Source organism: Lissotriton helveticus, chromosome 10 (assembly GCF_964261635.1).
Source record: "Lissotriton helveticus chromosome 10, aLisHel1.1, whole genome shotgun sequence".
Lineage (NCBI taxonomy): Eukaryota > Metazoa > Chordata > Amphibia > Caudata > Salamandridae > Lissotriton > Lissotriton helveticus.
Window position 1 is genome coordinate 612,448,741 of NC_136071.1, and position 25,518 is coordinate 612,474,258.

The following is a 25,518-nucleotide window of genomic DNA, read 5'->3' on the forward strand; positions in this document are numbered from 1 at the left end:
CTATGTGACGAAAAGGAACCCGGACAGTTACAGGGAATACATGGAGAAACAAAGTATCTCTGCGTTACACTGCTGCTCTTTCTGCATCCTGGTATCCAGCAAGAGTAATGTGACATGCAGAGGATTAGAAGTAGCTTGGTTATTTTTCCTAGTAGCAGTTTCTCATTCTGGTGTAGCGTATCAAATAAGTTGTTGCCAAAATTGATACCTAGGTATTTGGTATACCCTGCTTGCCACGCTAAACCCGACTCTCCCATGATGTCCCTCGTGCAGTGAATATTTAGTGGTTTGCATTCTGATTTGTCTCTGTTGAGTTTATATCCAGAAAGTTTGGAGTATTTTGTTATTGTATCCATCAGGGCCGCAATTGATGTCTTTGGCAGTTCACGTACCTTGACTCTTACGAACCACCAAGAAGATAAGTTAAATTGGTGTCGCATAACCTGACATCTCCTACGGACGTACCACCTGAACAATTGTGCTTAACTGGTGTGACCATCGTCACCTACTCTAAGCTGCAGCAAAAGGGCGAGCCCTACCGATATCTGAATGCCCGTGCCAACATCTCCATGGAATGTCATTTTCTCTGCCCTCTCATCTCTTTTTTCTTCTCCCTTTTTCTGTCTGACTGTTTCTTTTCTCTTATTATCAATATGGGGGGTTAGCTATACAAACGAGACACATTGTCTTAGGACTCTGATGTATAAACTTTACCATGCTAACCCTGTAACAGAATTGCTGTTTTGTTTCTTGTATAAAAAATAAATAAAGCATGTTGAAATAAAAAAAATATGGCTTGGTTAAGTACAAACAGGCTCCTCTAAGCTAGTAAGTTTACTTTATCTCAAAACATAAATGAAACACCAGTAACCAACAAAGCCCCTGAGTGGTCCTGTCGCTGTGGAAGAAAATAGAGAAAGGGAGACCGGAGTGGGGAAGAAGATGCATTTAAAGAAAGCAACCCTTTTAGCAACAAAATTATATAACGTTCTCTCCATTTCCCCAAATTGTAAGTATTGGTAGAGAAGTCAGAAAGATTGATCAATTGTTCCTGCCTCTTTACAGAACTCAAAAAAGGCTTGGCTGTATACCAAGCCCAGTCGTCACCGGGGCTGGAGAGCTGTAGAAGTAAAGAATTGTTCCCTATTTCTGAGGCTTTCTGTTTATTTATTTTTGTGGGTGCAGGTGGCAGTGTATAAAGAAGCAGAATGAATGTGGCACACCAGTACTGTCTCACTTGGAGCATAAAGGACATTGAGTCCCTTTAACTTAATACGTCACATTAACAACAAACTAATTTCTCATCTGCCCCTTGTGTAACTCTGATACTGCTGCAGCCATATTAGTGGCACAGTAGGCCCAATGTCTTTACATTAACCATCCGCGCAGAGAAGGGAAAGAAACTAGCACCAAGTACCAGGCTGCAGGGCTCCATCACATAGAAGAGGCCATCTGGTGAGTCAATCAGAATGGAATAACTCTACAGCCCCCATTCTCCAAACTTGGCACAGCTTTCTAGCTTCTTCCCGGTGCCACCGATAACCTGTGAGGAATCACATTTGCTTAGTGTCCACTCACTACTGGAGCATGTAGACTTTTCCAATCTTCCCCCTACTCTGGTATCTACTCTACTGGTGAACCACACTTCAGGAGCTTGTCGTTGTATTTTGTTAGCAACAAGGCACTGCCTGGAGAGCGCTTCTCAGTGTAACCAAGGGAACAGGGATTGTGGCTCCTTTCAAGGCTGTACACCAATGCTAGGTTTGTGGAAACACCACCACTTCAGATGCCATAATACTGTCCCTCCCGGTCTTGCTCATAATTCAGATCATTACTTGATGAATCAGGACTAAGCCAGTATAGTCCTCCTGAAGCGAAAAGGTTCCGTTGCTCCCAATCAATGCTGTTAAAACATAAAGGGAGAAGGAAAGTATCTCACCAAGTATTCAGAATCTCCCTCCACATTAACTATTATCCTTTTTATACACAGGACAGTGCTGGCCTTATGATCTGAGGCTTTGTTTTCACATTTATTTACATGACTTAATATAATTTTCTCTCACATTTACAGCCGCGGGTAATATAGCCTGTTAAAGATAATACTGATTTCATTACCTCCTCGTAAGTCTTCCTCGCCACCGGAGTTACGTAGTGAGCTTTAACTTCACACCAAAACCCTCCAAAGCAAATTCGCATCCCATGCCTCCAATTCCTCCCCAAAATGGCCGACCACCATCACCCTTGACCCAGTATAAGGGGAGGGTTGACCCAACCCCCTTCCTGTTTCTTTTGTTCTGCACTGCAGGATTCTCCAGAGCATGTTTCATGGCTCACTTGGGACTGCTGTGCTTTATTTCGTGGGTGTCTTGGTCGGTTTCTATTCTTTTTGAAACACCGTTGATATGTACTTCTCACTCTGCCTCTCGTGGGGTTGTTCTGGCTGGGCGGGAGTCGCTATCCTGCACTGCGATTTGTGCATATGTGTGTCCACTGTCTTGTAGGTGGTTGTGCCCATTTGTGGCTGTGGTTGCCTGCCTGTTTTTGGGGTGTTTCAAGGGTCGGGGTGCCCGCCTCTTGCATGCTGCATGTGTGGCGCTGGGTTCCCATTTGAATTCTGTTGTTTTTCTTGCCCCGGTCCTTCGGTGGTTGGGGGTGCAGTGGTTGAGGTCTGCTTGTGCTTCCCTAGGCTCGTCTTCACCTGTGGCCATTCTTGTGCCATCTCTTAGCCCCATAAGCTCCTGGTCTGCGGATTCCAACCATGGGTTGGTTGGTGGAGTCCTCGCTCTCCAGGGGTCTTCCTTTTCTGGTGTCACTTCCCTGGGTGGTTTCGTGGGTTGCCTGCATGTGTCATTGGGGGACGACTTTGGAATCCCGATCTGTCCTGGGTCGGTGGGGATCGCCTGCGCTCGGGTTCACTGTACACTTTCTGGCTATTGTTGGCCGTTTTTTTTGCTGTGTCTGCGGTTACGGCCAGCTCTTCAAGGTGATCGTGTTCGGGCCTGGGGGGCCATTCGGTTATGACGGCCTTACCTCCCTGACATCGCATGATCTCATCTGTGCTCTGAAGTTGAGCATTGTCGAGCCTGGTTAGTTCCTGGATTGGGGTCCGCCTAGGAGGTGCTGTACACTTTTTTGCGAGGGGCTACCTGGATTTACAGGGGGTTGCAAGGTACTCTCCCTTTGGCTTCTTGCACGAGTGGTCCTGTCCCGGCCTGGGGTGATATTGTTGTCACTCGGGCAGTTTATTCCTGGGGTTGGAGGACTACGTGGCGGATCACCTGCGCTGGGTCTTTGCTCCCATGTCTGCCGTCTCGCTAACGGTGGTAGTGTTCTATCTGTCGCTGGACCGGTTTAGGTGCCTGACGGTTGTTCTGTTTGCAGACATGTTCATGGCTCACTTGCCTCACTTCTGCGGTCTCCTTCCATGTATGAGGGAGTGGTGGCTGGATGTGCTGTCATTCTGTTGGCCGAACTCCCTGCTTACGCCTTTTTCTCTGATTCCTTTGGTTCCCCTTAATCTGTGCAAGATTTGCCAGGAGGGGGTGTTTGTTCTGTTGGTGGTTCCCCGGCTGAGGCCGCCGCCTTTGTTTTCCTCTCCTTTGGTGGTATCCGTCCAGGAGTGCTGGGTGATCTCGATCTTCCCTTCCCATTGCGGGCCCTCCGCTTCTAGTAGGGGTTCTGCTTTGTCTTCTGGCTTGTTTGGTTTGGCCTACGGTCTCAGTCTTGTTCCCTGGAGGTGGTGGTGTCACTTCAGGGCTCCTGTTTCACGGCTGCTCTTCTGGCTTGTTTTCTCGCCTTTGGGGGTAGTTTTCTCGTTGGTGTGTTTCTACGGTATTGGCCTCTTTCTCTGTGTTTCCCATTTGGGTGTTTGATTTCCTTTCCGATGGATTTGTCTTGGACCTGGCCCGTTCGGCTCTTCTGGCTCGGTGGGCAGCCTTGCCGACATTCCGTGGTCCTTGTTTGGCATTTTGTGTCCTTTGGGGGCCTGGTTGCTCACAGTTGTGGTATGCGCCTTCCCGGGGTCTTCCGTTGGGGTTATGGGACCTTCTGGAGGGCCTGTTTGGGCTTCTGGGTTCCATGGCCTTCTAGTTCCTCACCTTGCTGGTGGTGTTTTTGGTGGCCATCGTCTCTGCTTTCTTGCGGGTCTGTCCTGTCCTTCTTGTATTGCGTTGGGGTCCAGCATTTCTGCCCTGGGTCCCTTTGGGTGTCGACTGCCCCTGAGTGGTTGTGTTTCTGGCTTTCCCTCTGGTCCTTGTGTCTGGGGTGGTTTCTGCTCTTGCTGACTGGTTGTCCAACGTGCAGTGTTGCTATGTTTGGAGCGGACTGGGTCTTTTTGCTGCTGTCAACTTGTTTGTCACTTTTGGTCCTGTCCTTCTGGTCCTCTGCCTTCTCTCTCCTCCCAGGATTTATGAGTGGCGCGGCTTCTCTTGATGGTCTGTGTGGCACTGGGTTCTGTGGAGTTTGCCGAGGTGCAGGTCGGTCTCCTGGGTGGTCTGTCTGTCTCATGGGCCTTTTTCTGTAGGGTCTCTCCTGATGGTGTCTGTAGGGCTGCTGCCTGGTCCTGGAACTGTGGTGGCGAGGAAGACTCACAAGGAGGTAATGCCCCGGTTACTTACCGGTAATCTTCATTACTCCGAGTATTGTCTTCCTCGCCACATGAGTTCCCATCCCCCCTCCATGTTTGCCTTTCTGCTTCATGTGGTTCTTGGGGCTTGGTAGTTCTACAGGAAGTGGGTCCTTGGATCACTGCCAAGGTGGGGTTGGGTGGTCCTTCTACGGGGGGCTTTGCTGGGTGGTTCTCCGGGCTGGATTCCTGTCTCTTGTAGTTCTCTCCTTCTGGGCTTCCTCTTAGTTGTTATCCAACTATTTAGTTTTTGGTTTACGCTTAATTTTTTGGCCTTGTCCAATGGTCTGTGGTTTCTTATGAGTTTTCCATGAAGCCGCTTAGCCTGGGTATGTGCTCAATACAGAACTGTGGTGGCGAGGAAGACTCGCAAGGAGGTAATGCCCCGGTTACTTACCGGTAATCTTCATTACTCCGAGTATTGTCTTCCTCGCCACATGAGTTCCCATCCCCCCCTCCATGTTTGCCTTTCTGCTTCATGTGGTTCTTGGGGCTTGGTAGTTCTACAGGAAGTGGGTTGGGTCAACCCGCCCCTTATACTGGGTCATGGGTGACGGTGGTCGGCTATGTTGGGGAGGGATGAGAGGCAGGGGATGCTAATTTACTTTGGAGGGTTCTGGTGTGGAGCTAAAGCTCATTACATAACTCATGTAGCGAGGAAGACCATAGTCGTAATAATGAAGATTACCGGTAAGTAACCGGGGCATTAAGCAGTAATTTTGGCCACGAATGGTACCTGTGGTAAACTAAGAATTTTCCAGTACTGGTTAGTTAATTTATTATTATTATGTCTTTCATTAGCAGGCACACTTTTGTGAGCATTTCTTTAAATTAATGCTTGTACTATTGAATGTACTGAAACGTAGTGGACCTTTTTATTCCTTTTTATTGCTTTTTTCCAGTGCTATTTTAACAAATATCTGCTATACATTTTGTACTTGTTGTATATTGCTGTTACTCAACATGGGTCACTTACTTTAAACATATATAGACCTTAACAAAACCCGCGATGAAATTAGACTTGAATAGATATATGTGAATTTTAAAGTACCACTAATATTTCACTGCTACCTGACCGATTGAAAGTTTTATTTTTTTCTAAGGATGTCTCTTTGTTATCGTGGTAAATATTTAGAGTTTTTAGAATATTTGTGGCAAAATTATTTTATCAATGAAATTTGACTATTATTTCGGGGAGATCAATTAAAAATGTATTTTGATATGACAGTGTACAATTAAACAGGTGTGATCGCAGAGTAAAAATATGTGAATTACATTTATGCATACATCTAGCCTGGTCTAGTTACAGTGATATAAGAATATAAACTAGAGCTGAATCAACTGTCTGCCTTCCTCTAGTCCCCATCATCCCTACAGTATGGGCTTTTCTGCAGTTGTCAGTCATGGTAAAGAAATGCAAAGAATATTCTATTATCCATAGTTAACATCTTGGCCTCACCTACTGCCTCTATTGCTTGTCTCAGTCCTTTGTTTTTTATTGAAACTGACGCGTGTGATCTGGATATGTCTACATTTTAGCTCTTAACACTTTAAAGGAATTTGTTACCATGGGAATATTTTTGGGCCACATTTTGTTTGACTTTTTGTTTTCTGTTCTGTGTGGCTAGCTCCTACGGAGTGGTTGGTTGGGCACTGGTGGTTTTGTAAACTTGAGAATGTGACTGAGCATATACAAGCAAGGTATTTTTCTTAACTCTTTTTGACAGTCCTTTTCCTTTTCACAGATTGCTGATATTAGTGTAAGAAACGTGATCTTCGTGTTGGCGGACATCTTAACGAATCCCATCCCTGAAGTATCGGTTAAGGTAAGAAGGACTTAGTATCTCCTAGAGTAGTGTCATCCGCAGTAACGTTATAAATTAAGTTACTTTCTTTCATTAGTCAGTGCCTTCTTTCTGTGTGAACGATAGCCAAACCCTCTCTGCCTGTGTAAATGTAAATAAATGTAGTGTACTTGTATAGCGCACGAATCGACCCCAGCTGGGTTATCTCGGCGCTTGTACGCATACCGCTGTGGAACCCTTCCTGGCTTTTCCATGTGAAGTGCCCACTCCTGGGCACCGCCAAGGTGAAGCCAGGAATCCTAGCGTTGTTGGGGCCGTTGTGGAGATTAAGCAAGCTATTGCCCAGAGTTGCAGAGTGGGACCCATGATTAGAATAGGCACCGAGGCGAGAATTATCAGGTCTGAGGAAATTGAGCCCAAGACCCGCCGAGGCGAGAATTGAACCCTGGTCCCGGGCTAGACCTCTGCATCAGGGTCTGCCGCTCTAACCATTGAGCCACACTGTATTTGTCATTGATAAATATTGGTATATACCTTGTCATTGCATGTTTTCCATCCCCGAAGTATCAGTCCTCTTCTAGGTGTCACAGTGTATGATGTTTGGGATGGCATGTGCATGCGACCTGTAGTCACCCTCAGCTAAAACTAATTTGAGAACATTTTACTCAGAGCAAGGCTGGGTATAAGTTCTACGACCATGACCATGCCATAGAAAATACAATATATGTGGCAGTGGCTTTCCTAGTCAGTAGGAAAAACAAAGTGGACTAAGGCACAAAAGAGGAGCTCCTGCAACTGATAGAAATGCAGTATCCTCCCACAGATAATACTCACTTTATACCTCTATTTAGAACTTGTGGAGCACATTCATCCTGTCTATATCCTCTTCATGGACGTAAGTCGTATAGTCGTATCACTTACAGTCCCTGTAGTCCTTGTAGTGTCCCGGTGCAAAACTATGAGGGGCAAAGGACGGAAATTTAGACAAAAAGGTGTGTTTTCAGCTTCTTCCTAAAGAACCCCTTGTTGTAAATAATTCTTCTTAAAGACCAACGGATCCTGAATGTTCCGTAGGGCAAAGGGGAGAACGTTCCAGGCAACAGCAGCTTTCCAGGCAAGGGAGATGCCACCTATCCTCTGATATTTAAAACGGGAAACCTGTACGAGACACTGGGTCATAGAGCGCAGACGTCTCGAAGGGGCATAGAAGGAGAAGCGTTTTTGCGAGTAAGTAGGGCCATGGCCATGAAGAGCGCTATGGTCGATAACTAAAGATTTAAATTTGACTCATTCGGCCACGGGGAGCTAATGCAGTGAGCATAGGTGATGTCTCACACTGTTCCTGGAGGGAATATCAAGAAGAAGTCTGGCTTCCACATTCTGCACCACCATTAGCAATACAAAGTGCTCTATTTTAATGTAAAAATAAGGTTTGGTGCCCTCAATATTTTGAGAAGCCTGTGATCACCTTAAATTCTAAGAAGAACATTGCAAACTACTAACTACACTTTTCCCTACCTTCAGTCTAAAGAAGCCTATTGACTCAACACATATTCTTAGTTCTGAAAGCCATTGACTACCGTGCGCTAAAGGGGTTGCTACTTAGTACTTCGTTTATTACTCCAATATTTCCTGTAAAAATGAAAACTTTATTTTCATGCTCGGTATTGATATGTTGAAACTGTCCTATATGCCAATGGAAAAATTCTAATAGACAATCCTTTTATATTACAGTCTCTAATATCTTTATTACAGACATTTCTTTATTACAGATGACCTGTGATATTTCTAGTCACGTGTAACTTACCTACTCAACTGTAATAAGCTATTACAGTCCAGTTGTGACGTCATAATGATTGCTGATAGAGCCAGCAGCTAACAAACAGATCAAGGAGCACCATTACAGCTACAGTTTACATAAAGCAACAAATATTGGCTTTTCACACTTCTATTTTTTATTTTTTATCTCAAAATAATTTTATTGAAGTGAATTTGGCATACACAAAGATAAAAACATTTGTCACAAATCTTGGCTGTTACGACAAGTATACTGTCTGGCTTGTGGTGGAGCACGAGAGAAGGAAAAGAGAGAGAGAGAGAAGAGGAAAAAGAGGGGGGGGAGGTTTATCGCTCCAAATGGGCATCCAGGGCCGCCCACATATCACCTCTGGCCGTGTGATTCGCGACCTGGTGATTGGCGGTGATGTTGTCTGCCCCTCGTAGTAATTTTATCCAGTTAAACCAACGTTTGAACATGGCTTTGCTCGTGTTCGGTTCTTCCAGTTCCCTAGAATTGTTTTGGCGGCTGCCGTTAGCAAAACGTCAACTAGTTTGCGGTTCTCCTTGGAGTCGAGCTCTGCGGCCAGGAAGGCCATGGTTATGCCTGCTAGGCCTCGTATGTGGCAGCCTGTAAGCATGTCTATGAGATCGTATACTTTATGCCAGAAAACCTTGACCTTGGGGCAGTCGTATAGGACGTGAGCCAGGTCCCCCCTAGCCTTGTGGCAGTTCCAGCAGGTGTCGCTCTCCCTAGCTCCTACTGTTTCTAGCTTGGCCGGGGTCCAGTGTAGTCTGTAATAGCCAGTATTTAGTTTGGGCTAGTCATGGGGTTACCTTGTTTTTGGATGCTGAGGTCCATAATCTGGCCCTTTCATCTTCGTTTAGTGGTCTCTGTAGCTCCCCTTCCCAGATTGTTAGTGTTTTGTTGTTTAGTGTTGTGGTGCGTGGTGTGATGAGTTTGTAAATGTAAGCGATTTGGTGGCCTATCTTGTTTAGATTTTGTGAGTACCGTATGATGGCTGGTATGTGTTTCGAGAGGTTGGCTTTGGTGATGGCTGCCTTGATCCTGAGGAATTCATAGAACTCCTTGTTTGGTAGTTTGTGCGTGTGCTGCAGTGCTTCAAATGTGAGTGGGTTGCTGCCCAGCTCTAGTTGGACCGGCGTCGTGATGCTTCTGTTATACCACTCTTTGTTCTCTAGTATCCTCCCTTTGTATGTTACCTTGGAGTTGTACCATATTGATTCCCATTTGGAGCCTTTGATGCTGACCCCCAGTTCTCTATCTACGCTAAGTAGTGCCGTCTTTGTGTTCCTGATGATTGCATTCTTTGCTTCTGGGTGTCTGTTGGCCGTTAGCGCCATGATTGGGTCTGCTCCCCCCAGGATGCATCTTTCCTGGTCGAGCCAGACCGGCACGTACTCTGGTGTCGGGGAGATCCAGTGTATGCCCTGTTTAGCTAGGCATGCCATCTGGAAGGCCTTGTAATTCGTAAGGTTCAGCCCACCTTGGTTTTTCTTTAGTCTAAGCTTTGATAGGCTGATTCTGGCCCTTTTGCCCCCCAGAGGAATGAGTGGATTGCTTTGTCTATATTCTTGTGAAAGTCTGAAGTCAGGGTTAGTGGCAGCATGCTCAGCAGATAGTTTAGCATTGGTGTGATCATCATCTTGATCGTCTCGACTCTGCCCCACCAGCTGATGAATTTGGGACTCCAGGCTTCTAGCTTGCTCCTGATCTTCCTTAGCATTGCCTCCTCGTTGTGGTCTAGGGTTGACCTAAGGTCTCTTCCAAAGAAGAAGCCCAGGTATTTCAGGGGTTTTGTTTGCCACGCAAGTCCGGACGTACCTAAGACTGTCCTTGTTGTGTGGCAGTTCATCGGTTTGCACTCTGATTTATCGCGGTTTAGTTTATATCCGGAGACCTGCGCATACTCCTCAATGGTATGCATCAGGTCCTCTATTGATGTTTCTGGGTCGCATGTGGTGATCAGGATATCATCGGCATATGCAGCCAACTTGAAGGCTTGTCCTCCTACTTGTACTCCTGTTATTAGCGGGTTGTTCCTGATCATGTAGAGGAGTGGTTCTAGTGTGAGTAGGAATAGTCCCGGTGATAATGGGCAGCCCTGCCTCGTCCCCCTTTCCAGGGAGAATGCCGCCGACGTGGCTGTGTTGACCACCACTCGTGCACGGGGATTTTTGTAGAGTGACATGACCATACCCCGGTATTTGTCCCCTAGTCCGAATTTGCGCATGCATTGGTCGAGAAAGGGCCATGAGACTCTATCGAAAGCCTTTTCTGCGTCAAGCGCAATCATGACTGCCTTCTCCATGTTGTTTGCTGTGCGGTTTATGAGGTGACAGAGTAGTCTGGTATTGTCCTGTGAGAGTCTGTTATTTAGGTAACCTATTTGCGATTTATGTATGAGGTGAGGTAGATATCTCGCCAAGTGTTTTGTGCACTAAGACCCAGTGCGCTGCCTGAGATCCTCTAGTGGTAACCTCACCAAAATCCCAAGGTATAAATATAAAACTAGGGGAGGAAAAACTTTCACAGTCTTGGCAGCAAGGGCATGGAACAGCTTGCCACTAAACCTAAGACTTATCGACTCTGAAAGTATATTCAGGAAACACCTGAAAACATGGATTTATCAGCAATCTGACAGTTCTGTGATGGCAGCTATCTAGATGTTCCACCAAATTTCATACACACGCTCAGCGCCAAGATGCTCCCTTCGGAGCGGTAGGTTGCGCTCTATAAATACCCACAAATAAATAAATATGTGTTTAGCCTTGCAGCCATTACTTTTGCGTAGATTTTGCAATCTACGTTTATTAGCGAGATTGGGCGATAGTTTTGCGGGAACTGTGGGTCCTTCCCCTCTTTGGGGATGACAATGATGTTTGCCTCCGCCATCGAGTTAGTCATACTGCCCCTGTCTGCGCACGTCTGGAAGACTCTGACCATTGTATCTTTTAGCAGGGGTTGAAACTGTTTATAGAATGCCGCCGTGAATCCGTCCGGCCCTGGCGCTTTATTTGGTTTCAGCGAGTCTATAGCCATCCCTACTTCGGCTCCAGTTGTATCCTGCTCTAGTGAGTCTCTTTGTTCATTGCTTAGTTTGGGCAGGTCAAGTTTGTCTAGCAAGTTTGCGCCACCGTCTGCCCCTAGTGATTTGTCCGCTATGTACAGTTCCTTGTAGAAACCCCTGAAGGTTTCCAGGATTAGCTTGTTGGCTGTGTGGGTATTTTTGTTTTTGTCTGTGATCGCTGCGACCGAGTGCTGCCTTTGTTTGGCTTTCAGGTATCCTGCTAGGGCCCTGCCTGCTTTGTTTGCTGAGCATAGGTTGATGGATTTGTATTTGTTAATCCACGTGTTTGCCCTTTCACTTAGTATCCTGTTCAGTTCGTACTTCTTCTTTGTGAGTGTGGTGAGGGTGTTCCTGTCCACCAGGTTCGCGCTGTGGTTCCTTTCTAGTTCCTTTATCTGGCTCTCCAGTTGTGTGATTTTTTTGTTCCTGCTCCTGTTCATCCTGGCTTTGATGCTCAGGAGCTTCCCCCTTATTGTGGAATTTAGTGCTTCCCGTAGGGTAATGGTGTCAGTGTCTGTGGTGTCGTTGAAAGTTAGATATTCCTTAATCGCCTCTTCTACCTCAGTTATGTTAGTTGGGTTATCTAGTATGTCGCTGTAGAGGCGCCAGCTACTGTTTGGCTTCTCGTTGTGTTTCCCGCTTATGGAGAGGGAGATGTGAGCGTGGTCTGAAATTGTTATGGGGCCTATTTCCGTTGTTTCAGTCAGGTGTGTGTGGGTGGCGGACATGAGTATGTAGTCAATTCTGCTGTATGAATTGTGTGGGTGCGAGTAGAATGTATATTCTCTGGCGCTGGGGTGTTGTAGTCTCCATGGGTCTGACAGTGCTAGTTTGGCGCATAGGTTTTTGAGTGTTGTTTGCTCCTGCGTTGTGTGGCTGGGCCTGTGTGGGTGTCTGTCCGTGGCGTTGTCCATCGCTTGGTTCATGTCCCCTGCTGTGATTAGCAGCTCCCCTGGTGGGATGTCGCTGAGTTCACTTCCTACCTCTTCCCAGAATTTTTGGTCTGTCGAGTTCGGGCCATAGATGTTGGCTATGTGTATAGTCTCTTCTCCTCTTTTGATACAAGTGAGTAACCTTCTGCCTTTTGTGTCTGCTTGGTGGTCGTGTACCCTGAACTTTGCTTTCTTGCTGATGATGGTAATCACTCCTCCCTTCTTGTTTACGGCTGGTGAGCATACCACCTCACTTATCCAGTTTGCCTTGAGTCGATTTGCGTCCTCTACCGAGACTCTGGTCTCTTGGAGGACATATATGTCGGCCTTGAGTTTATTTAAATATTCTAGTGTCTTCCGGCGTTTAACGGGGTGGTTAAGGCCCTTGACGTTTAGGGATACAATCTTGATATCTGCCGCTATTTGCGCTAGGGACTGTGTGGTGGGTGTAGTCATGGTGGTTTGTGTGTTTCGCTTGTGCCTGCGCCTGTGCTAGAGTTGGGCCATGGTGGCAGATTTGGGTCCACAGAGGTTGCCTCCCTCCCCGCATATGCGGTCCCCCCCCGGGGTGTACTTGGGGACTGGGGTGTGTAATAGGACAGAAAGAAGGAAAAGGAGAATAAGTGACTCCACAAGGTTATGATTGTCCGTGCCGCATGGCTCCCCGCCCGGCCCTCTCCCCCCCCTCCCCCTCATCCCCCCTCCCCCCTGTCAACGTACTGTAAACGTGCGACAGCAACGGTCCTCCGCCCTCCACCCCCGGGATCAGTACTCCAACCCCCGCCCCCGCTGTTCTGTGCAACTCTGGTAAAGGATATTCTTTTCAGACTGCTGGTGCCTGCACGTGGTTCGTTCATCCCTGAGAGATACATAATACTGTAGGTAAAAGCTCAAAGTTCCGAGTTCAAGTTCAAAGGTCCGTTCAAGGATCAAAGTCTGTTGAGGTAGATGTGTCGTACAGAGTGTTCTGTGGTATCGCCTGCAGTTCTTCTCGCCGCTGTGTGTTTGTAGTGTTCTTGACTGATACACAGTACTTTAGGTAGTAACTCTAGGTCGCAGGCCTGCCGTGCTTAGCAGACATGAGGGAGATACTTGTTTGTAGTGATCAGTGGTGCCGCCGTGTTTGGCGTGTAGAGGTAGACGTTGTTTAGGTATGTTGATGCTGATATGCTACCAGGGTTGTATCTTAGTGTCTAGTGACCGCCTGCCTCGCCTGTTTCCGAGCCGTCTGATGATGCCCTCCTTTTCCCTGTTGTTGGGCTTGGTTCTTCCATTAGCTCTGGTTCCGGTCCTTGGAGGTATCTGCGTAGGTCGGCAGGGTCGTCAAAGGTGCGCGTGCCTCTCCTGTCTGTTATCCTCATTTTTGCGGGCCCTGCAAAGCTGCATGTGATGTTAGCTTCCTTTAGCCTCCCTCTGAGCGCTAGGAAGCCTTTCCTGGTTTCCACCGTCCCCTTCGAGAAGTCTTGGGTGAATATTATCTTATGGCCATTCCACTTCGCTGTTTGGCCTTTCCTCGCAAAAGCAAAAATTTTGTCGGTATGGTTTGCTCGCAGGGACTTGCAAATGATTGTTCTCGGACCTTTCGCCTGCTGCTGCTTCATCGCCGGTACTCTGTATGCCTTGTCTATCTCGAAGTTCCTTTCAAAGTTGAGGCCTGTCGGTTTGGGGATTAGGGTTTCTAGCATTGCTGCACACGACCCTGCGGCCTCTTCCTTCTGGCACCCCCAGGATCCTGATGTTTCCTTTCCTGTTTCTGTCCTCCTGTTCCGCAAACATTCTCTGAAGGTCACTGGATATCTTGGAGACATAGCGTACATCTCTGTCTGTGCTGGGCTGTTCTATCCTCTATATCGCTAATTCTCCTCTCTGCTTCACCTACTCTGCTGGCGATTCTGTTCTGGTCTGCTCGTATTGCAGTGAGCTCTAGCTGAACATTGTCCATGGAGTTCTTAGTGGCCTTGGCTAGGTCGTTGGCTTCCGTTATCTTTTTGAGGAGCGTTTCCATCGCTGCATCAATGTTGTGGTTGTTTCTATTTTTGATAGGCGATTCTGCCAGATCCTTCCTTAGTTTTTTATTGTCGTTGGCAGATTTGTTGTCTCTGCCGGTCATCTTATCAAAACCTCTTCTTTCCAGGTATATAGACAGCCTGTCCTTCTTCCGTTGGTCCGTCTGTTCGTTCTCTTGATGTGGGCTGCTGTTTAGTGGTGTGATGTCTTTGTCCCTTGTGTTGCCACCGAAGGTGAACATGCTAGGCCACCTTACTGTCCTGGTTCTTGTTTTGCCGGACCCCAGGACTCCTCTGAACACTGCTGTTGCTTGCCACACTGTACCTGCTGCTGCTGCGGTATTGGCTGTGTGAGGTAAGCCTTCTTGCTATGTTGGCACTGAAAACTTGCTCCTTACTGCTGACTGACTTGCGGTGTTTGGGGGGCCTCACTTGTGGCTTATTGTTAGGCTACGCTCGTTCGGTTTGGCCCCAGGCGCTTAGAGGTCTGCTCCGTGGTAACGTCTGGCTTTCCTGGCGGTTGCGCTTGACTGTGCCGTCTTCCCTGGTGCTGCCCGGCTTAGTCGCTACCACCTGGTTGTTCTCTGGTGCCCGCCCACAGTGAAGGATGTGTTCCGTTATGTCGCCCGCTATTGATAGTAGCCAAACGACTGTGGCGTTATTGCGCTGTGCCACCAACCTTCCTTTTTCAAAGATGGCTGCCGTACCTCAGCCTCCTCAGCGCCCGACATCGCCATCGCCATCCCGGACGGCTACAAGATCATCCGGAGGGACCGCGTCAACCAGACAGGAGGAGGCATCGCCATCATCCACAGGAAAACCATCCGCATCACGACCAACACCGACGACACCATCGCACCCGCCGAACACCTGCACTTCCAGATCCACGTCAACCCCAAGACCACCCTCTGAGGCACCCTCATCTACAGACCCCCGGGACCACACACACAATTCAGCGAGGACATCGCCGACTTAATCAGCCCGCTCGCCCTCCCCTCAGCCGACTACATCCTCCTCGGGGACCTCAACTTCCACCTGGAGAACAACAACGACCGCAACACCACCACCCTGCTGGACAACCTCGCAAACCTGGGACTCAAGCAGCTGGTGACCACCCCCACCCACTACGCCGGACACACACTCGACCCGATCTTCTCTTCCAGCAAGGACATCGCCTTCAGCCACGCCACGGGACTCCAATGGACGGACCACAGCTGCGTCCACTTCAGCTTCAGAAGGACCACGCTCCACCATCACCAGCAACAGGCTCCCCGCAGAAGCTGGAACAAGATCACTGCAGACCAGCTCACTACGTCCTTGAGCAAGAACCCTCCCACCAGCACAACGAACCCCAGTCAAGCAGCCACCAACCTCACGAAATGGATCAGCAGACGAACTCGCCCCGCTGAAGACTCCGCCGAGCAGACCCAGCAGCAAGAAAGCCCCATGGTTTAACGACGAACTCAAGAGCTCCAAGAAGAACTGCAGAGCACTCGAGAAAACCTGGCGCACAGACCCAACACCGGACAACATGACTGCCCTCAAGCTCGCCACCCGAAAACACCACCAGCTGATCCGCGCCACCAAGAAAACCGCTTTCAAGGAACGACTGGACAACAACGCACACAACAGCAAGGAACTCTTCAACATCGTGAAAGAGCTCTCCAACCCCAACGCCGGAAACAATGACATCACCCCTTCGCAAGACCTCTGCAACTCCCTCGCCTCCTACTTCCACAACAAGATCGCGGACATACACAACAGCTTCAGCACTCAACCAACGCACGCCACGACCGAACCACCGCCCCCCACCACCACCCTCCGCGCCTGGACCCCGATCAGCACCGAAGACACCATCCGCACGATGAACTCCATCCACTCCGGATCTCCGACAGACCCCTGCCCTCACCACGTCTTCAACAAGGCCGACGCTGTCATCGCACCCCACCTGCGGGACATCATCAACACCTCCTTCGACATCGCCACCTTCCCGGAGAGCTGGAAGCACGCCGAACTCAGCGCTCTACTCAAGAAACCATCAGCAGACCCTACCGACCTCAAGAATTACCGCCCCATCTCGCTGCTCCCGTTTCCGGCCAAAGTCATCGAGAAGACCGTCAACAAGCAACTGGCCGCCTTCCTCGAGACGAACGGCTTCCTCCTGGACCTCTCCGCGGCCTTCGACACTGTCTGCCACCGCACCCTAGTACAGCGCCTCAGCAACGTCGGAATCCAGGAGAAGGCACTGGAGTGGATCACCTCCTTCCTCACCGGAAGGACACAGAGAGTCCGCCTCCCCCCGTTCAGATCCGAGGCCACCAAAGTCATCTGCGGCGTTCCTCAAGGCTCCTCGCTCAGCCCAACTCTCTTCAACGTCTACATGAGCCCCCTCGCAGCCATCGCACGCCAGCACAACCTGAACATCATCTCCTACGCCGACGACACCCAGCTGATCCTCTCCCTCACTAACGACCCCGCGACCGCCAGAGCCAACCTGCACGAAGGGATGACAGAAGTAGCCAAATGGATATCGAACAGCCGCCTGAAACTGAACTCAGACAAGACGGAAGTCCTCATCCTGGGATCCTCACCCTCCGCCTGGGACGACTCCTGGTGGCCCCCCGCCCTGGGCAGCGCACCCAAACCAACTGACCACGCACGCAACCTGGGCTTCATCCTGGACTCCTCCCTCTCCATGACCAGACAAGTCAACGCCGTCTCCTCGTCGTGCTTCCACATCCTGCGAATGCTACGCAAGATCTTCCGATGGATCCCCACCGAGACCAGGAAGACGGTCACCCAGGCCCTCGTCACCAGCCGTCTGGACTACGGCAACTCCCTCTACGCCGGAACCACCGCCAAACTCCAGAAGAGACTCCAGCGGATCCAGAACACCTCAGCACGACTCATCCTCGACATCCCCCGCCGCAGCCACATCTCCGGACACCTGAGACCTGCACTGGCTCCCGGTCAACAAGAGAATCACCTTCCGGCTCCTCACCCACGCACACAAAGCCCTACACAACCAAGGACCAGGATACCTCAACAGCCGCCTCAACTTCTACGCTCCAGCTTCGATGGACCAGCCACGCCCTCGCGGCCGTCCCCCGCATCCGAAGAGCAACCACGGGAGGAAGGTCCTTCTCCTACCTGGCCGCCAAGACTTGGAACTCCCTTCCGACCCACCTCCGCCTGACCCAGGACCACCTCGCCTTCAGGAAGCAGCTCAAGACCTGGCTGTTCGAGCAGTAGCGGACCCCCCGCCCCAGCGCCTTGAGACCCTCCGGGTGAGTAGTGCGCTATACAAATGCTCTGATTGATTGATTGATTGACCTGTGTGACCACACCTTCCGTGCCTGTTGTGCCTTTCTGCGCCGCCCCTGCCCCTCTCAAGATGGCCACCGTGCTGATCAGTGCGTTTTCTGCACCCTCTGGCTTGACCCCTGCGCTGTCCTTTTTGTTCCTTTTGGTTCATGGGGTGCAGGGTAGCGCTGCACACGCCTTGGGTTTGCTTCTTCCCTCCACTTGCTCACCTTCCTTGCACGTTATGCCTTTTGCGTCGCCTCCTGCTCCTTTCAAGATGGCCTTCGTGTTGCTAAGTAGCGTCCTCCAGCCTGGCCACCTGCGCTATTCTTTTGTTCCTTGTGGTTCAGGGGGGTTCCGGGTGGTGCAGCACAGGCCTCGGGGTCGCTTTCCCCTCTTGCGGCTACTGCGACCGTGCCTGTTGTGCCCTCTTCGTCGCCTCCTGCCCCACTCAAGATGGCCGTGTGTTGTTGCTTAGCACGTGTATGCGCCCTCCAGCTTGGCCCCCGCTGTTCTTTTTGCTCCTTTTGCTTGGAGATTTGGGGTTGCTTGGGGTTGCTTCCCCCCCTCCTGCGCGCTCACCTTGCGTGCTCGTCGCGCCTCCTGTGCCGCTGCCTGCCGCCCCTCTAAAGATGGCCGCCGTGTTCCTGCGTCGGCCTCTCTCTCCCCCCGTGTTGGCTTCCAGGTAAGCGGTTCAGTTTCCCGTAGGGTCTTAAATTGCAGAGGATTCTTGGTGGCTGAGGTGGTGTCGCGCCTCTAACAGTTTGTCTCCGGTGTGCTCGCCTCTGTTGTTCGTGCTGGTGCGGTGCAGCGCAAGATGGCCTCACTGCTTCAGTGAGTTTCGTTTTCGATTCTTGCCTTGTCGGGGGGTCGCTTGCACGCAGGCGGCTCTGCGGTCGATTTCCCCTCTTTTGTGGCTTCGAGGCTTGCTTCCACTCGTTGCTGTGCGGCAGAGAGGGGTCTGGCGGCGCGGTGTGCAGTGGTTGCCGTAGCTTTCTCCTTCTTCAAAGCGCCGCCATCTTAGGTCCTCCTCACTGCTCGGTCCTGCTGGAGCTCTTTTGGCTCGCTGTTGTTCCTTCTTGGTGTTGCGTAGGGGGTGGTTCGCATCACCTTCTGCCCCAGGTGTTCCCACACCGTCCAATCAGCTTCTTGTGGGGGTAGGGGCTATTCTCGCTGTGTGGCTCGCCGTTCTGTTCCCGGGGTTGCGGAGCTCTTGGACTTGGGCGACTGCCTGCGTTGCCATCCAAGCCACGCCCCCCCGGTTTTTATTTTTAATTAAAGGAACCGTGCTAAGAAAAAAAAGAGATTCATGGGAACATGTTTATTTTAGCACACTAAAGTTAATTCCAGGAAAAAAGAATTCCCACATCTATCTACACATAGTGAGCCTCTTTTAATAGGACTTGCATCAAACTGATTTTTTCTAATATCTTTTTGCATCAAATTGCTAACTGCTTTTTGATTTGCTTAACTTTGCACTAGATCCAGCTTTTTCTCATCGTGCCTGCTACCACACTATCTCTCTCCTATGAAGCCACCTTGGGTCTTGTTCCTCTGTATAGTCTCAGAGCTCCTCTGTAAATTGCAAGATTGTAATGTATGGCAGGTGGCTCTTTATCCTATATTTCCCGGTATCTTTCTAGGAGGTTTACCTACAGGGCTTGGCTTGATATAGATGACCACCTGTAGAATGGGGTTGGCGCTGAGCAGCCAAAAGCTTTGTGTTTGTGATTAATTTCATAATGTGTGACTGCCAGGTTTTGACCACCATAGTATAATCACAAGTCCTTAGAATTGGAGTCTGCGGCACGCATGTTGCACCTCTAGATGGAAATCATGCAGAATGGCTGAATTTTAATTTTCCATCCTAGTGGTACTGCAGTTTAGTAGCATCCTCACTCAATTCATCTTGTCCGCATATATAACTTACTGTGCTCTGGACTCAATTTTGCCTTTTTTGGTTGAAATAGTACTTCAAAAAAGTAAGAGAAGAAGTCTGAGACTGCTTCAGATTGGACCAGTCTGCCTCTGGAACGGACGGAATACAGACTATTTTAACAGAACAAATGTTTGATCAGTGTAACTAGGAGAAAAACAGTTTAAAAGTTTGGGTTTAGAAGTAATAAGCAAGAATAACTGTTATTATGCTTTATCCCGGCTTGAGCCCCGATAGTTGCCTGTGTGCTTTTTGATTCCCTGAATTACTCTTATTCTCCTCTTGTGTAATCTTTACTCTCCTGGGTGTCTTCCTTCCTTTGGGTGAGCTTCCTCTCCATTTGGGGTGTTTGTCCAGTTTGAAAGTTTTCTCTGTTGCATATGCATATTTCGCCCTGTCGCTATTCTATATGAAACATTGCCTTCGGTGACATTTTTTAATTTCCTTTAATTCTATATATTATCACTATTCGTTTCTCAGTAGAAGGAAGGCATAGGTTAACCAGATTGTGCTGCATCTAGTGGACGATACATGTCCAGACTGTGACTTAGGAGAAAAGGAATGGGGTGATGAGGGCAATTACCCTATTGGTGGAAAGGGGCTTGGACTTCTCCACAAATGTCTAGAAGAAGGGAGCGACTTCTGCGGCCATACGAAAAAAGTAGCGGCCACCTGTTTCGGCATATTACGAGGGCTGAGACCTATCCTTAGGTTCTTTGATGCCCCAACCAGGCAGCTGGTTATTCAAGCATCTATACTATCACGGCTTGATTATGCCAGCTCACTATTGCTGGGTGCCAACCAGGCCGAAATTGCGCGGATGCAACGTATCCAGAACGCTGCAGCCAGAGCCTTGGTGGGGCTACCAAGGTTCTGCTCTGCTGAGAGTACCATTCGCTCTCTGCATTGGCTGCCGGTGGCACAAAGGATTCACTTTAAGACACTGTGCCTGTCGTTCAAGATCCTCAGGATGGCCTCCCCTCCGATTCTTGACAGTCTTTTGAAACCTTATGTTCCTTCGCGTCCTCTGAGATCCATGGGCCAGAATTTGGCTGTGGTTCCGCGATTTAGACTGTGCAGAGCGGGAGGACGTTCCTTCCGAGTCCTGGCCGCGAAGTTGTGGAATTCTCTACCGCCCCACATTCGCGAAATTGAGGAGCTGCTAAAATTCAGGAGAGCCATCAAGACGCATCTGTTCCCCCATTCCTCTTAGGATTCTGTTTTGTTTGCCTTCTCCATCTTTCTGCTGTGTTGTGTCTGGATTCCTTTCCAGAAGCGCTGGGGCATCTGTGCGCTATAGAAGTGTTATTAACATAACATAACTTGTGTATGGCGACAAAGCAGATGCATGGTAATATCTGACATGAGGTATGGGCATTTGTCTTGTTTGGGACCACAGTGGGAAAGTTAGAGGCTTGGTGAATGCTAACCTTGCATGAAACTGGGGGGAGTGGTAAACTTTGACAGAGGTAAATAATGCATCTGCTGCAAAAGTGAGGAACAGGAAGATTTTCCCCGACTAAGAAGTGATGTCCGACCAAGAACTGATTTCCATGGGCACCCACAAGTGGAAATTGTGCATTGAAGTGTTGGCAAAGAAGGATGGTTTTTGCCAGTAAGACAGACTGACACAGCTTACTTAGGTTCTGCACTAAACACACTTGTGAACCCAAGACTCTTCATTACCTCCATTTCCATTGTTGTCATATTTTTCATTACACTTCACTGGCTTAAATTAGTCTCTGGGATTTTTAAGAATTTTGATTTTGAAATTACTGTTGGGTTGGGTGGCTAAAAATGAACAGGCGTGGCTAGCCTTCCCATTTAAGTATACTGGGCCTGGACTTGTTCCCAGAGACTATCCTTTAATTCGTACTTGGTTAGTAGGCATTCAATGAGACTTTCTTGAGAATATCCTTTACTTCCTACCTGGTTATTGGTAATTCCTATGTTTTCTGGCATGCTTTACGACCTGTTTGCTGTATTTTTTTTTATATTCTGTTGTATCCTAAGCCTTAAGAAAAATTTCACATTACGGCTTCTAGTGATGAGTCATATCTAGTGATGCCAAGCTCAGCTAGTCACTGTGAATGTTCTTCCTGCCACAATTTGAAATATACGCACATCCTTCCAGTCGTGTACTATTTTTGTAAACCTGTTCTAATTTGTATAATGTTAGAAGCGTTAATTATTAATACTTCTATTTTCATATCTACCTGACCTGACTTTAGTCACAAAGCGCAAGGCATCTCACCCTTGTGCTTTAATTTGCATTAAAGACAATTAGCGCATTGGATATGTGGTTGTCATTTTTTATATGCTGAATAAATAACATTTTCATTGTTTGATATGAACATTACATTTCTGTTTCAGATACCATGCAGGCTCCATCAGCACCATACCCAACGGCCCCCAGCCCCTACCAGCCAGTTCCAGGTGGCTACCAGATATCTGGTGGGTACCCACCCCAGCCGGTTCCAGAATGCTATCCTGGTGCCCCGCCAGCACCTCCTTCATATGCCGAGGCAACAGTTTACCAGTACAACCCACCGCCCGGACCAGATATGAAAAATATGAATAATCCTCCATATCCAACTCAACCGCCGACTGTTCCAAGTAAGAACGAATGATTATAGATGCTACTAATTGCGTACATTGATTTATTGGCTATTTATTTGTAAGATTGACTTCGAAATTAAAATTATCTTACATAGCATAGTCTATTCTCAACTAAGCAATATCGGCCAGAATACCTGCTTTCCAACATGCACCCGGTCATAAATTTAGAGGGTCGCAATTCAAAAAGTACAGTATGCTCTACTCAGATTAAACTGGGAGAAGAAACCCGTGGCATTTCAAATGTTCTAATTTCTTTCAGTTATAAATTGCTTTTAGTGGTCTCTGTGGATCAATGCGTATTTCTTTTTACCACAGTCACTTTGCCCATCCTTTATTGGTTTGTTCTTTATCTCATTTCATATCTCTGAAGGGTATCCAATCCTGCCAAAGCGTGCAGTGTGTTCTGTATCATCTGTTAGAACTTAGTGGAAGTAGTGTATTAATTGAAGTTGGGGCTCTGGTGCCACAGAATGCTTGTCACAGGGTTATTGCAAATGTGGAGGAGAAGATGATCTGGGGGATTCCATAGAGTATTTGTAGCATGAGCCACAAAGGTAAGGCTAGGACACTTAGGGCCCATTGATAAAGTGCATTGATCTTTGAAGTCCTAGTTGGCGATGGGTCAGTTATAATGAGTATTGACAATGTGACACAGCTCCATTGGTACAGATGTCATTCTGCACAGATATAACGTGTTACTCTTGTTTGCTAACATGCAGGGCGCTCCCCTCCGGGGATGTAGTAGCACATACTTGCCATGTGCCCTCCATTTGCTATCTACTGTTCCTGGACTCTGTGATGGTTTGGACGTTTCTGGGGTTTGAGCATCCTGTGAGTTGATGAGTAATTCTTTTTTCAAGTGGTTGTCGTCCATTGTTACCTTTAGCTTGACATGTTGGTTTTTAACCAGTCTATTTTTACAGCACAGTAGTTAACAGTGACAATACACAACCCCACGGGAGAAGGCACACAGTGATGGTACACAACACCTCGAGAGAAGGCGCACTGAAGGTTGAGGGCCTGGAGGTGGGCAGGGAGACAAACATATGGGATGTTAAATACTAGTGTCTAGGACTCTGCAGCAAGCAAGAGTCTCGAAATTAGGATCCAAGATATGTGACAAGATATGTGACGGTAGTCTGAGAATCATTGACCCTACAATTATTGCTTTGAGTCACAGTACTAGTCTATGGGGTCGGTGACTGGAGAATGACTCCAGGGATAGATGGTCCGTCCCTTTCACGAGCAAGAAAGAAAGCAGTGAGGAGTTCCATCTGGGCCTTTTATGTCAAAGAACAAGGACAACTGAAGTTTCTTAAAATTTCTAGATGATCTGGGACAGGATACATATTGCGTTTTGATGCTGGATGCAAAGTAGCGCTTGCTTAGTGCAGAAACTTGTGGGCACCCATCTTAATATCTAAAGAGAGCAGGGGCACTCGACCTCTGGAATTGTCCAAGTAGCCTCTGGGCTTCTGCAGTGCAGGAGGCCTACCGAGTATCAACAAACGAAGCTCTTGAAATGCCATCTGAATCCATACAAATGGGCTGCATATTTACTCCTTTGCCAAAGCGACCCTAAAGGGTGAGGGGCAATAACTTAACTAAGGATTGTGAGATGCTCTGGTAAACCATTTCCAATCTCAGCTTTCTATATTTACAAGATGGCCGATTGAGTACCATTGCTTGTTTAATTTAGCCAGTACACTACAGGAGGAGTCTTAATTACCAACATAAAGAAAATCCATACACATACCTACTTATAAGTTAGTTATTAGTTAAATTCAGAATCTCGCCACATTAACATGTGCTGAAAAAAGTAGTACTAGGTGGGGCGCTTTTGTTTATGTAAGGTGGAGGGAGGTGATATTGTTTTCTTGAAGAACTAATGTCTTATCCTTGCTCTGCAGCAACTGATAGTGCTTTGTAACGCACCAGGGATGCTATGGTTACTAGGAAACCAGCTTTACGCTTTTTGTTATTGTTGGATAACCTCAGAAAAACATATTTGCATTCAAGTGCCTTATGTGACTCAAACTTGAGTCAGGTAGATCACCGATGTATACTATTCTTTTCTGTGGATTCTTTTTTTAACCTCACCCAATGCAGGCAAAATATTTATAATTAGTATGATTATCACCTAAATGTAGCAACATTCGCATTACAGGGGAAAGGGGCTCTGGGAAATAGAGTTTAAGATGTAGTGAAGTTCCACTTTAGCAATGTGATTGTTATGAAGAAACAATCACTTTGTGTTCAGGGCACTTGCTTGCAACGTAAGTGTTTTAGAGATGCATGCATTTTCTGCGACAACAGTGTTAATTCCTTTTTCCAGTGGTTCTTTATATATTTTTATTAGCACAAGTATTTGGAAGTTCTCCACTTGATTGAGAGAATCTTGCTATTCACACATGCAACTAGATGAAGTTTCTGCTCAGTTGATGGTGCCTCCTGGGTTGTGTCCGCGACTGGAAAATGATCCCCCAAAAAATGAGAGTTGGGAGGCTCTCTTTGAGAGTTTCTCATGTTATTATTACGAAACTCTAAATTATATAATGGCATGCATCAATTTCTTTTGCCACTTGTTTGAGACCTGGGCGGGAGTTGCAGAACCCGAATAAGCCTGACTCTAGGTGGAGAAACATAATTCGAAATTAAAATGGCGGCCTGTTGCTGTTTGGCCAAGGATTGCTGGTGAGAAACAGCAATGGCTAGAAAAATCTGTTAGGGCATGTTTTGTCTGCATGCCTGCAAGGGAACTGCCCACTGCGAGAAGCAAAACCTTGTTAAGAAGAAATAGGATTTTGTATTTTTTTTACTTTTAAATTGTTCCAAAGTATTGGTAGTGGCTTGGGTTTACCCTACTTGGGAATCCAATTTACAGAGTGTTCATAAACTATAACTGAATAGTCCAAAGTAAGTGCTTGTTGGTGGGGTCATACGGGGCTGCTATTTGATTTGGATACTCCCCTACTCACAGAAAACAGCTTTAGCTGCAGATTACGGTCAGTACCAAGAAGCACTGCATCGGTTATTGGGTATGAGAAAATAGGTCTATCATATATTCAGGATGCGCTTAGTCTGACTCTATTGATTTTGTGGATACGTTTTTGGGCTAAGCAAGAAGCTTTTTTGGTTGGAGTACTTTTAGCTGATTGTTTATTATTAGATCATATGTATGGTATCCCGTGGCTTGTTTATGGTAAGAGTGTTTTATCAATTGGGTCTACTAGAATTCTATGATAACCTTGGGGCGATAGTTATAAAGAAACAACCAACCAGTACTTTATAGAACATCATGTGAAGCTAAGGAGGGAACAAGTATTAACCTTGTCAAGTATAACTGAATATTCTGCCATTTGCACAACCATAGGATCAGAACCTTATGTTCGAGGCATATGAGCTGTAGAGTGTATACTTGTGCA

At 47.7% G+C, this 25,518-nt stretch overlaps 1 protein-coding gene across 2 annotated transcripts in view; it reads left to right on the forward strand.

The window, feature by feature from the left end:
* LITAF (lipopolysaccharide induced TNF factor) overlaps window positions 1-25,518 on the forward strand; it is a 186,806-nt gene that overhangs the window by 92,168 nt on the left and 69,120 nt on the right. For both annotated transcript variants that reach the window (XM_078663150.1, XM_078663151.1), the window contains exons 2-3: window positions 6,370-6,450; window positions 21,848-22,090. In XM_078663150.1, coding sequence (XP_078519276.1) covers window positions 21,853-22,090 — 238 coding nt within the window. In that variant the 5' untranslated portion in view covers window positions 6,370-6,450; window positions 21,848-21,852. The remainder of the gene's footprint in view (window positions 1-6,369; window positions 6,451-21,847; window positions 22,091-25,518) is intronic.